The sequence below is a fragment of the Leptinotarsa decemlineata genome, unplaced genomic scaffold (assembly GCF_025532065.1).
Source record: "Leptinotarsa decemlineata unplaced genomic scaffold, Ldec_3_MD MMD2_tig00001719_RagTag_RagTag, whole genome shotgun sequence".
In the NCBI taxonomy this organism is placed as follows: Eukaryota; Metazoa; Arthropoda; class Insecta; order Coleoptera; family Chrysomelidae; genus Leptinotarsa; species Leptinotarsa decemlineata.
In genome coordinates, this window is record NW_027412569.1 from 2,155,392 (window position 1) to 2,170,104 (window position 14,713).

Consider the following 14,713-nt stretch of genomic DNA (forward strand, 5'->3'; position numbering starts at 1 on the left):
GGATGAACTACGATGTCTAACAGGCAATCTTACAGGTCACTGTCAATTGAATCATCAGATGTAGACACTTGGACTGTCGGAAGACAGTGTGTGTCGCCTCTGTTTGGAAAATGATGAAACAGCAGAGCACATACTTTGTACCTGCCCTGCTGGGCAGGTACTTTTACCATCTGACCTGAAAGACTACTCACTATACAAACTAATCGGCTTCGTTAAGAAGCTGGGTTTATTTGGTCGAGTGTGAATAGGTGTGAGCCACAATAAACCCTTACAGGATGCGGTGGAGGGTCGAATAGACACACTCACTTTGGGCTTAACTTTACCTAACCTACTGATAAATATGTCGCTAAGAGTTGAAACACGACATTTACTGTGCCAGCAAATGGTTTTCTGATTGCCTTCTGAGTGTGACTGTGAATGGCTTCGTTTTCGTAGGGATCTCATCGAAGTGGCTACAGTTGACGAACAGAGCTCATTGCATGCGCATTTTTAAAGTTAAATATAGCAAAAACGGGAAAATCCAATTGTAAAGATATGACTCTATACAAAGATATGTAGTTTATTCAAAGAAGTAAGTTTCAGAAACAAACTGTATAAAGATGGTGAAGTAGAAAGTCAAAACTATTATTTCCTAAAACCTGATCTCTCCTAAAAATATACACATTTCAATTCCAATGGTAGAAACATTCTTCCACCAGTTTATTATGGAACTAATCGCCAACTCATTGTGGGGACTCTCCCAGCAAGGATCAACTATGTAGAATGATGAAGTGATCAACGGGATGATTGAGGAGTTCATAAACATAGAATAGAATAGAATAGAATAGAATAGAAGTTTATTCATCACTAAAGTTCACATGTACAACATAAAAAAAGTGTAAATACATGAAACTTATTGGACTAGTCACAAAGAGAGCTTAAAAGTAATTAAAATTCACAAGATTATACATATACATTTTTGATAAGTAAAATATTAAAATATACATAAGGTGGACAAATGAATTAAAGAGCCTCGAAGTTAGAAATAATTATCTCTAGAGAATAGTACGCTGTGTGAATAATCGCTTCGAGGCCATGTTTATCATATACACGGATACTGAATATATGGACTATTCGTCAGCGTTCGTCAGACGAATTCCGATGAAATCGAAATTCATTAGGGTTGTAATGAGAATGCTGATAACTGAGGTAGTGGACAGACTTTCTAGGAATGAGGTTTGGGATGTGATGAGATTGAGAGATCTACTCCACAATTTCTCTAAAACTTGACATATTTGCTCTCCCAGATATGTAACCTTGTGGCAATTTCCCTCTCGAATACTTACTATATTGAACTTGGCTAATTTTAATTAATACATATCATTCAGAAGAAGAAGTAGTTGTTAGGTTATGTAGTTGACACTGACAGTTCGATTGGGAGATGGGAGTTTAATTTTTGTGATATTGAAAAACAAAAGTTTTTTCATCAATTAATGAAGTGAATATGAACATAAACGTTATACTCCCCTAAGGAATAATTTCAGACTTGGAAATGTCTGATCATCAAATAGAACTTTCTGTTCAGGAAACAGGTAGGTTTTGAAAAAAAACTATGAGATATTTTACTGATAAGATTTTCCCTAAATATGTTCATGAAACTTCTGAATTTTGGAGATAATAAGGAAATGAAATACTTCGTTAGAATCCCGTAACAATCTCAATTTATCAATAGCTGAGGAAATTTACAAACATTTTCAAAATACTTTTGAACCCAATCTTTTTCAATAAATTTAAATTCTTTTTGCAGATGTCATATCCAACGATTCTGATATTGAATGCTCCCAGAGTGTCTGCTCAGATACCCATAGTGACAACACTTCAGCTTCCGGATTAACAGAAAAAAGTATTGTATCTGACTCCACTATTCATGCTCTAACAGGGGGTAGCGAAGGTGACAATTCTGCAAGTCATTCAGCAACATCCCCAGGTGATTATTTTTATTTAGCAATTATTCATTGGAACAACCTCTTTAAGTCTACACGATACATGTCAACTAAGGAAAATTGTGGTCTTACCCGTCAACTTGCTGTGAAATGAGAGAAAATTTAATATTTCTATCATTTATTGAATTCCATAGATATTGCAGACAATTTAGTCATCTTAGTCTAGAGCAGATAGAATGATATCCAAGAAAAAAATCTTAATTTTCCTTTAATAATGACATTTGTTGTATAGGTTCAGCTAAAGTTTACACTAATATTAAACAACTAAGAAATAAACTAAAAATAAGTACACAATACAACACTTCAAAATGTATGATGAGTAGATATTGTGTTGGAATTATCTCCACTTTCCCTCATTGAAAATTCAAAGCTATAATAGATAGATTACAGAATTTTTCAGGTTGTATGTTGAACCATTTTTATATCATTATTTTGAGGTCTTTTAGGTATTACCTGTATAATGAGTATATTATGTATGAGTCGTATATGATAACTATGAATTTCTTGCTTCTATTATCATTTTTTATTCATAATTCTTTTTGTATGAAACTCTAAAATGCACCTCCCTATTGACAAGAAAAAATGATATTTTGAACAAGAGAGCAGTGAAGCATATCACTGTGAAAAAAGCTTTCAGCTGAGGCCTAACGCAATTGAATCCTCTGCTGTAAAAAAAGATAGGAAGTTTGCAACAACAAAGCACCATTTTGTAACGTCCGCCGTCGCAGACCGATGAAAAAACGTTTAAAATTTGACCCCGCTTCCAACTGTACATTTGTTGGGAATGAGAGAGATATAAGCTCAAATATAATGTTCACATAAAACTGGAGAATTTCAACGATTTGTACAAAAAAAGTTTATTGCAGCCAATGTTACAAATTGATGTTCGAAAATTCTACATCCAGCTCAAAGGACCTACTTAAGGGCAAGAAATATTCAGTGGATTGTATGAATTTAAGAAATGCTCATAAAAGCTATTTAATTTCTGCTTCAGCATGAAAGTCCTAGAGACTGGAATCTCATTATCGACTTTTTAAACACATTATTTTTCTCGATGGATAATATGATGTAATTGTTTTTTTTCTTCTATCAATTAAAAATTCATTCACTATTCTTCATTTCCAGCATGATCTGAGAATTGTTAATCTAGCATTAACAATGTTATATCCTTTGATATTTCATCCGTTTTTCCTCATCTTTTTGGATGATAGTCGTCTCCCTAGGAGCTGAAAACTACGACAAATATCGTCTTGCTCTGGTGGTCGAGAAGGACTACATCAGGCTTATTAGCTTGTATGAGCCTAAGGGTGGGAAACGAATAGTTCCAATAAATTCGGCACTTCTTGTTCCCCAAAATGGGTTCAATATCCCCCGAAGCGTAGGGCAACACTGTTGTCTCGTCAATACCGTAAGACTAGGGAAGTATAACCGTGGAACGGACGATTTGGGATGCAAACTCCTATAAGAAGCCTCATTTTTCGGGTCTTTACGTCGAGTTGATACAGCTCTTCTTGAGTCCACTTCATGACTCCAAATGAGTAGAGTAAGATTAGAAAGGCAGGCATATTTGTTGCAGCAACTTTGTTCTTCCCCGACAGTTCCTATGACTGGATCTGTCGAAGTTTGTGCTTATACTTGCTGCGGAGAGAGTTCTTCACTGCTGTTACCTCCTGTGAGTGGCGTTTTTCCACCCCAAAGTAAGTATACGTCTCTCCGGCATCCAAATGGTGTAGGATGCTTCCATCTACGAGCTGCACATCCTCTCCGTAGTCCCCGCATCGTTCTCAAGGACTGATGGAGATCCTTCTCTCCAGAGGCATAAAGTTTAAGATCATCATGGCAATAGTGAGATGCAGGAGAGAAGGGGACTGAGGGAATCGCCCTGAAATACACCCCTTTTGAAAGTGACCCACCCTGTTTAGACTCTGGCTTGACCAGGTGTTATGGTCAAGTGAGTTCGCCTGAGTGGTATTAGTTGTTCAATGCATCTCACTATTTTGTCGTGTACCCCAAGACAACTGACCAAATGCAAGATGAGCTCATGCGATATTGTAACAAATGCCTTACGGTAATCGATCCAGACCATAGAGAGGTTACACTTATATTGTATCGAGTCCTGCGTTACACATCTACAATTATTATTATTATTGTTATTATTATGATAGTGAAGCACCATTTCAAAGTACCAATGGTTGAACAATTAATTTCATATTGATAATATAGCGAGTTCTTATACAGTACAAAATTTAAATTTGTAAAACAATTTTTAACATAAATTTACTGGAGATCTTTCATTTTCTTTTGATACACTATCAGATGAGTTATGGAGTTTTATCACTCCTATCTACCTGAATGCCTACAGGAAAACAACTACTTCCCCGGCTAATATCACGCTGGATATTTTAATTGTTATTTGCTGAACTTATAATTATATGAAATCAATAATGAAGATTGATATTTCAAATAAGAGTATGCACAAATTCTGAACACAAAAAGTAACGAAATTTTGAAGAAAGATTTATCATTTCAAAAATTTCATTCAGAATCTGCCTTCAAGTATTATATTGTCATAAGATAAGTAAGTAAATGAAAGGTAAAATTAACAACTTCCTGCCGACGTAATTTTCCTAGAAAAACAATATTTATTAGAGGGATTTTTATCTTTTTGATAGGATTTCAATTCCATATATTACTACAAATTCGATTCTCCTTATCTCTCACTTTAAAATGTTTTGATATGTCATGTGTTGATTATGAATAAAATGTTTTGATATGTCATGTGTTGATTATGAATAACATTACAGGACTTGAAAGCAGATCAAATTTTACAGCAGTTGGCAACAGGGGAATATTATTACCATGGGGTGCCCAGAAAGAGAGAGTTTCATATTCTGGACAACATATGGAGTTGGATATGAGGCCAGGCGAATTTGTGATGAGAAATTTATTTGCGGACTTCACCGTCTTGGCCGAGAAAAAAATCGAATCTGTGATGACTGAACCACAGGTAACTGTTATTATTTTTCTTTATTTACTTTTCAACAGAGAAGCCAATATTATATTAAACGATTTGAATCTGATGAATATCGGCCAATTAACACTTTAGCTTGCGCTGAAAAACTGTTAGAATCAATAGTATATCAACAACTGTTGGAATATTTCAATTAAAAAAATATACTATTCACAAACCAATCTGGTTTTAGATCCAGATATTCATGCGAATCCGCACTGTACACTGTAGAAGAATTTTTAGATCTTAAATGTGCGTTGGAAACGCACATTTAAGGGCCATTGCTGATCTTAATTTACATTAACTTTATCAGCAAATGTAATGAATGTGATTATTAGCATAATTTTGCTGATGATGCCATAGTATCTGTTAGTGATTGAGATATAGATAAAGCTTTTCAAAAAATGAATGAAGAATTGAATGATATTTCTATATATTTAAATAGTAGATAAATGTAGTAAATGTAGATTGTAGATAAATGTCAACAAAACAAAGGCTATGATACTTACTACAACTTTTTAGTACAGAGAATTAAATTTAAATCAAATTGAAATACAAATAGAAAATGACAAAATTGAGCTCATTACTGAATTCAAATATCTAAGATTCATGTTGGACAAGCATCTATCAATAAATAACCATTTCACTTACATACAGAATTTTTTTTTGAAAAAATTATATTTTTTCACAAGAGTCCCAACACTTAATTATGCAATCACAGATAACTGTATATAAGACTATTATACAACCACATTTCACACTCTTCCATACACAGGTGATTTAAATAAAATGAGAACCCTATTAATGTTAAATACTCTAGAATTGTTATCTATAGAAAGTAGGCTTATATATCTAATAATGATTTATATTTACAAAATGTTGCATAACCTTCTACCTTCATATTTTGACAAATTTGTAATTTTTAATAATCAAATCCATCAGTATAATACTAGAATAAGAAATGAATTGTATGTAAATAATCAAACTAAAACGTTCAACACTACAACATTAAGTTTTAAAGGATTCATTAAGTATTCAAAAGAAATCTATTAGACCATTTAAAAGACCATCAAGGTGATACCAAATTATTATGTATCATTATTTTTTTGTATTTTCAATTATCATAGGTAAGACTACTTATTAACAAATATCAGGAGATCTTTTTTTCTATTAGTGTGTTTATATGTATATTAATGTTAACATTATTATCATTGTTGTATATTAGGATGTATCCTATTTGAATGAAGCATTTCATTTCATTTCACCTTGAAGACTTCAAAGCAATATTTGTGTAGTTCATAAAAAAATCACCTGTACTTTCTTTTATGACACAGACAACCTAGTAGTAGTCATTTGTTGAATTTTGAAATTATCTGTGTTCTTATTGTTCTTATGATAGTGATTTAACTGCAATCGATTGAAGAGTTAAAACATTTTTCTTGGGGAAACTCTCTTTAATTTTTTTGTCACTGAAAACTTAGTAATCATATTCATAATAGTGTGGGAAAATATGTGAATGTTGTGTTGTAACTTGTGAGAAAATATGTATTAAGATTAAAATAGTCTTTTGATAATGTCACCAAAAGCATTTCAAATATTTTTAGTTATTTTGTATCTCTTATAATAATCAGTCCAGTAAATTTCTTGATTACAAGAGGTCTGTTTTTTCAACAAATAGATCTTGAAGATTTTCGATCTGTTTTCTTGCCACACATTGATCTGAATCACTATCTGTGATAAGCAATATATTCCAAAACCCTATGAAAAGAGTTGAACCACTAGAAAAATGGGGTTTTATTTGAATAAAAGTGAGTCAATCTTAGGATTAATTTCATACAATTAAAAAAAATATATAATGGCTTTTTTTTTAATTTTTGATAAAAATCCATGATTCTCAGTGTCATTGTTTTATATTTTCTATTTATATAGTATGTATACCTTTTAATAATTAGTCTCATGTGATATACTTGTTGCATGACATTATTTATCAGATGAATCTCATTTGTCCATTTTTGATTGCCTGATTTTGAATCTGAAATACCAATAAATAATCTGCCTATCTACATATCGACACCATTTCTATTAATTTGATTTACTGATTGTGAGGTAATCAGTTCTTTGAATATCTTGTTTTTTATGAAGCATTATCAAAATTTCAAAATAAGTCAGTTTCTGAATGATGATAATTGATATTAACTATTGTCCTACAGTAATTTTCAATTGCAATGATAGATATTACTTAATTGAGAGAATTATTAGTAATGATGATTTTTAAGCTTTTGAGTTTGTAATACTGCAAGAATTGTGCTTCACCTCTGTTTTTATTAAAATTTGTGAATAATAGAGCTGACTGTCCAAAAACTATTTAACAGGTTAGCTCCAAATTATCTCGGTTTCTATTACGATCTCATATCACCTTTAGATCTCTTTGAGCAAGAACAATTATAATGCTCAATTTTCTATTTTATTTGTGACGATTCTTGCATTTTTAATAGTAATAGTAACGATTTATTCAACCAAGAAATATACAAGTTTATAGTAGGGAAAAAACACTCCTATTACAAAAAATTTCCCATCAATGCAGGCTGCCGTTTTTTTAACCGTCTTCCAAAAGAAATTAAATACGCGGGATCCCTGGCGGTTTTTAAGTATAGACTTAGGGAACTCCTTATCAGAGAATGTTTCTATACTGTTGAGGAATTTGAATTATACTTTTTAATTTTGAGATGATATCGAAGTGTATTTTACATAGTCTATGTTAGTCATCATTGTGCTTGTTTCGTCCTGTTTGTCAATTAAAACTTAATGACACTGTTTTTGACTTATCCTATCTATTGTTAACAATAGTTGAAAGGATTAATAAATATTTTATTTTTTATTTTATTTTATTTAATAAATTGATGGATGTAACCGTTACTATGTGGTAGGAAATCAACATGAAAAATGAGAAATAAAACTTTCTACGTTTTTTACCACTTGTATTTGTAACTAACATTACTGCAGTTTCGTCCTATAAGGATATTTTCAAATGATTACAATATTGTACATATATACAATACCTCTAATTGAGGTATCCCCAAAACATTGCTTTCTGAATGCAGCAACTGCTTCTTCAGGTGTCGAAAAACGTTGACCTCTCAGTTTGTTTTTTACTTGCGGGAATAAAAAGAAGTCATTCGGTGCAAAGTCAGGACTGTATGGTGGATGACTCATCAAATCGATGTTTTGGGTGCACAAAAATGCAGTTGTTTGAGCCGATGTGTGAGAGCTCGCATTGTCGTGGTGAAGAGTGATCCGTCTTCGGCGGTTGATTTTCCTTATTTCTTGGAAGTGTGTGTACCACTCTAAATTGACTGTTCTGCGTTGTTCTAGTGGTACGGTTGCGACATGTCCAGTTTTTCCGATAAAACAGTCGACCATTTGCTTCAAAGCATCGCGATCGTATTTTTTGAGCATTTCCTTCGACCAATTGACACGAGCAATATTGAATGTATGCTGGTCCCACTAATGCCTAAGGTTGTCTCAATCTCACGATAGGTCACATGACGATCTTGCAATATCAGTTCGTGCACAGCATCAATGGTTTTCGGAACAACAACTGATTTTGGACGACCTTTACGAAATTCGTCTTTGAGTTAACTACGACCACGAATGAATTCACCATACCATCGATAAATACTGGTTCTTGGTGGAGCTTCATCGCCAGAAATTGAATTTAGTTCATCCATGCACTGTTGCTGAGTTAATCTACGTCGAAAGTTGTTAAAAATAATCGCACGAAAATGTTCACGATTTAATTCCTTTTTTGGGCCGAGATGAATCTTTTAAGTTACTGTAAACAACACATAAGCGCGCGTATGTCAAAACGTTCTGAGTACTTATAAGATCAAAAATGTCCAACTTTATGATAGAGCTGTCAGCTGCCAGATTGCAACACTAGGGTTGTCAAATCTCGAAATATAAAAGGCAACCCTCGTACATACATCCATACATATATACAGTTTTGAAGCAATCAATATTTTTTCAAATTAATTCCGAATTTTTGTTTTGTTAAAAGTTTTTAATGAATTTGGTAGCTCATTGTAAAACTTGATACTTTTATAATAAATTGAGTTTTGAATAGAACTGGCCATAGTTTACGCTTGAGAAACCTATTGTATAGCGAAGCACGTGTTGTGGTTTTTGTAAAACCCTTTATAGTGAAAATCATACAATAAACTATCAATTAATTTTGAATTGAGTTTTGCCCAATATTTGTTTTTACAACATTAATTAATTTGAATGTCAACAGACAGACCAGAGTCAGTACCGAAACATTTGAAATACCGTTCCACTCCACAAATTATGGTTTTTTCTCTCCTGTCACTCGAATGCTCAGAAATGGGAATATGTATCAACAGGTTGATATCTTTAGCAACTCCACAAATACCATCTAAATTGAACTGAGTCGCATTATTTCCTGAAACATTTCCTTTAATTATTCTATACTATTTCATCATTATATTGTTTTCTTTTATACTATATATATATATATATATATATATATATATATATATATATATATATATATATATATATATATGCATTTGAATGTCAACAGACAGACCAGAGTCAGTACCGAAACATTTGAAATACCGTTCCACTCCACAAATTATGGTTTTTTCTCTCCTGTCACTCGAATGCTCAGAAATGGGAATATGTATCAACAGGTTGATATCTTTAGCAACTCCACAAATACCATCTAAATTGAACTGAGTCGCATTATTTCCTGAAACATTTCCTTTAATTATTCTATACTATTTCATCATTATATTGTTTTCTTTTTATACTATATATATATATATATATATATATATATATATATATATATATATATATATATATATATATATATATGAAACATGTTCTTCCTTACAAATCAGTAGATAATTGTCCTGAAAATCTAGAGAAGAAAATTGGATTGGATAATTTAGGAAACAGTTGCTACATGAATAGCATTTTACAAGTGTTGTTCATGACGAAGAATTTCAAGAACGAAGTTTTAATGATGAACGAGAACGGGAACGTTTCCTACTTATTCATCAAACTCAAACAAGTGTTCATGCAGCTACAGTTTCGTAAGAAGGTATTATCTTTCCCTCCAACCGATTTCCTGGAGTCTTTGAAGTCCACTAGATATTCGTTAGGACAACAAGAGGATTGTTCCGAATTCTTGGGGTTCTTGTTGAATACTCTTCGTGAGCAAAACAATAGCAAAATCAATACTCCTGACCGCTCTGGACTGAATGATTCCGTACAACCCATCTCGTCTTGTGTTTGTAAATCTTTTGCTGGAAAAATCCTCACTTGTTTACTTTGTGGTAAATGTTCAAGAAGTACTGAAAACCTATGTGAATTTCTGGAACTTCATCTAGCTTTTCCTAATACGACTAATAACCAGTTCGTTCAAAGCTTATTGTTAAATCATCTGAAAATGGAATTTTTAACAGGTGATGATCGACTGTATTGTCAAACATACGCCAAACTAACTGACTGTTATAAGGAAATAAGTATAGCTGAGGCTCTAGTCAATCTAATAATAACACTGATGATTTTCAAACAAAACTCAACCTCTAACGGAAGCAAGAAACTCTTTGGGAGGTTCGAAATAGATGAACATTTCAACCTAGCAGACCACTATTATAATATTCATGCAGTCATTGTTCACTGTGGTTCTGGCGTTGAATTTGGTCATTATTACGCCTTGGTCAAAGAAGAAACGGACTGGTTTAAGTTTGACGATAGTCGTGTCACAAAGTGTTCTGGCGATGCATTGAATTTATTGGAGCCTCTGGAGACACCCTACATTTTGTTTTATAAGAGAGAGGACATTGTTAGATCAAGATCTTCAGATGATGTGGTGCTGCAGGTTTTTCCGGGTTTTCCTGCAGCTGAAAAAGCAAATGCGCCACTGGAATCAATGAAGTCGCCCCGGAGCGCCAATTAATTTTTATTGTTGTTTTTATTTTATTTTTATCGTTGTTTTAATAAAACACCTATGTAATAATACTATATATCATATTATTATTATTGTGCTATGCATTTATTATCTTTAGAGTTCAGTTTAAGATTTTACAAACTTTTTTTTTCTTTTTTCTCCATGACAAAATTATACTGTGATTTTATCACTATATTATTGTATTGCATTTTATATTGTATTATGTATTATGTATTTATTATCTTTAATTTAGTTAAGATTTTATAAATCCTTTTTTTTAATAACAAATTGTAATTGGGACTACCCGTTGAATAAATAAAAAAAAAATGTTTTCATGATACATATTTTTCTAGAATGACCCCAAGAAATTTAGAGAATATTATATAGGGTTTTTCAATAGGGACTTCCGAACTTTGACAATTGATAACGGCCATCTTGTTGAAGGTACATCTGTCAAATTAGTTGTCATTTATTTTGTCTGTGAAATGGGTGTTCGCCCATTTTACAGTCGCCAAAATCGTCCTACCGAGATCTACCGAAAACATTGCCGCTATCTGTGAGAGTGTGCAGGAGAAACAGAGACAGTCGATTTCGCGTAACTCACAAAAACTCTTCCTCTCGCAGACCACTACTTTGCGAATTTTGCTTCGTGACTTGGGCCTGCACCCGTATAAAATTCAACTGACCCAGGAAGTGAAGGTAAACGACCATAGACAATGACTTGTGTTCGCTAAATGGGCTCTGGGACAGTTGGCAACTGACCCAATTTTCATCGAAAAATCATCTTCAGCAATGAGGCCCATTTCTGGATGAATGGGTACATGAACAAACAAAATTGTTGAATTTGCGGCAATACCAATCCACATGACATCCAAGAGCGTCCAATGCATTCCGAAAAGTCACTGCTTGGTGTAGATTTGGGGATGGTGGCGTCATCGGTCTATATTTCTTTGAGAACGACGTTTGCCAGGCCGCCACTGTCAACGGCGAGCACTTTAGGTTGATGATTACCTACTTCTTTTGGTCTGAATTGGATGATCCAGACACGAACGACATGTGGTCTCAACAGGACGGCGCTACATGCCTCTCAGCTCATGCCACATTGGATATTCGGTACGAGCGATTTTAGGGCATGTTCATCTCATGTGGAGGTGATGAGAAGTGGCCACCGAGATCGTGCGATTTGACCCAGTTTAACTTTTTCTTGTGGGGTTTACTTAAGTCGTAGGTGTATGAGAATATGCCACAAACCACTCCGGTCCTCAAAGCCATCATAACCCATGCCATCGGTCAAATTTAGCGTGATTTATAAGCTAGAGTCATGGAAAATTGGGCGTTTCGGATGCGCTTCACCCAGTGAAGCTGTGGCAGACATTTGGCATGATGTCTGCACACATAATGGCATAATAAGTTATTCAAACGAATATAAAATTTCGATGATATCGCAACATACTTTGTTGCATTTAAATTCAAAGATAGGAAGCACTAAATGAAACCCTATATTTTGAGAATATAACTTTATGTATTGTTCTATGAATGGGCAACTCATAGACAACAAAGTTGCATATAGTTTTCATAAAAACACTTAGTAAATAACTGATAAATAATGTGATTTAAACTAGTTTTGAGCTAAGATTTCTAAAAAGAAATTGAAATTTCGAAAACAGCAAATTTCTCAAATAAGCCATATCACACGCGAGAGGGTTATGTTTCATTAATTTCTCATATTCAAGGAAAAACCATTATCAAAAACGTTGCAAAGAGGAGAGGATGCACAATTTGATCAGCTTCTTGTTGCCTTTGGATCAGTTGCTGAACACTGCTTACCATCACTTTTAAGGGCATTATTTTCATGGTATGAAAGACAAATGTCCGAAGTTTCAAATCCAGAACAAAAAAAGTCTGATATTAAACAAAAGAGGTAAGTTATGTTCCCAAAAACATTTATGAAAATGAACCAGGTTGTACATGTATTCAGTGGGAAAGAAAGTTTTTGGCTTTCTACTACTCCATCTTGATACAAAAAACATGTATAAAGCCACAAACTTTTTTTCCCGAAAGTTAATTACTCCTGAAAATGTAAACCTTTCAATTTAAACAAGATTCCTTTGCATTTCATCAGTTCGGATTTCCATTGTCTAATATGATATAAATTGATTTGCAATATCTGAAAGAATCTGTAAGAGATTAAAAAGGTCAGCTGAAAAAATAACAATTATAGTAAGCAAAAAAACTGAAATTACAATGAAATGAAATACAAGCAACAACCAAAAAATAAAAAAAAGAACAATTAACACGAGATGAAAATTAAAAAAGTAATGACAAGAAATGAAAACTAAAAATTAAAAGATTCCAAACCATGTTACGTTTCGAATGTTAGTATCCACAATCGTCTTCGGGTGATAACTGGACTTATTCCTCAGAGATCTGACAATTTATAGGTCATTTAAGTGCTTTCACCTATCCCCTCTTCCCACTCTCCGCTTTATCGGTTTTAGCGGGAGCTGACCATTTGGCGGGTGTTGGTCGTGTTCCCCTTGATTAGAGGTTTCCATATGTTGCGTATCTCTAGTCTAGCTTGGTTAAATGTGTTGTTGGACAACATATATGTGGTATCTTTGAATTTTCTCCTAAACCAGTGTTCCTTCTTGTGAATGATTCCAGCTTGAGCCCACTCGATGTTATGTTGATAAGTCCAAACATGCTCTGCTATTCCTGATTTGCTGGTTTCATTTTGATTGACAACGTAAGTCCTTCCATCAATTTCACAATGGAGAAGGAAAACCACAACGAATTTCCATTCTTAGACGTATTGGTGAAGAGAACCGACACTAAATGGGAAACATCTGTATATGGAAAACCCACTCACACAGGACAGTTTCTGAACCAGGAATCCAACCACCATCAATCGACTAAGAGAGGAATCATCAAGACTCTACTATATAGACCGTGCTTTCGGACTCTGTAATACAAAGGAAGGCCTTGAAAAGGAACTAGGCATCATCAAAAATGACCTTAACGGAATGGTTACTCCAAAGTGATGGTGGAACAGCCTTCAGGAATAGCAGAGTATGTTTGGACTCATCAACATAACATCAAGTGGACTCAAGCTGAAATCATCCACAAGGAGGAACACTGGTTTGGGAGAAAATTCAAAGAAGCCGCATATATGTTGTCCAACAACGCATTTAGCCAAGCTAGCGTAGAGATACGCAACATATGGAAACCTCTAATCAAGCGGGACACGACCAACTCCCGCCAAACGGTCACCTTCCGCTAAAACCAATGGAGCGGAGAGAGGGAAGAGGGGATATGTGAAAGCACTCGGATGACCTATAAATAGTCAGATCTCTGAGGAATAAGTCCAGTTATCAGCCGAAGACGATTGTGGATACTAACAATCGAAACATCGTGAAGTAAATTGGTGGTAATTTTTTAATTTTCATATCGTGTTAATTGTTCAATTTTTTTGTTTTTTTGGTTGTTGCTTGTATTTTATTTCATAGTAATTTCAGTTTTTTTTTGCTCAATGTAATTGTAATTTTTTCAGCTGACCTTTTTAATTTTTTACAGATTCTTTCAGGGATTTCAAATCAATTCATATCACATTAGACAATGTAAGTCCGAACTAATGAAATGCAACATGAAACATTGTTATCCACCTTTAAACAAGAATTCCTTTGACTGGGATTTAATATAGATGACATTACAATGTCATCGATGACATGAATAGATCAAATTCAT

The 14,713-nt window shown here is 33.7% G+C and overlaps 1 protein-coding gene across 1 annotated transcript in view; it reads left to right on the forward strand.

The window, feature by feature from the left end:
• Window positions 1–1,390: 1,390 nt before the first annotated feature.
• LOC111501877 (microtubule binding protein furry) overlaps window positions 1,391–14,713 on the forward strand; it is a 116,388-nt gene continuing 103,065 nt past the window's right edge. The window contains 4 exon segments of the mRNA XM_074176297.1: window positions 1,391–1,571; window positions 1,787–1,966; window positions 4,787–4,989; window positions 12,703–12,890. Of these exon segments, the coding sequence (XP_074032398.1) occupies window positions 1,532–1,571; window positions 1,787–1,966; window positions 4,787–4,989; window positions 12,703–12,890 (611 nt within the window). The 5' untranslated portion in view covers window positions 1,391–1,531.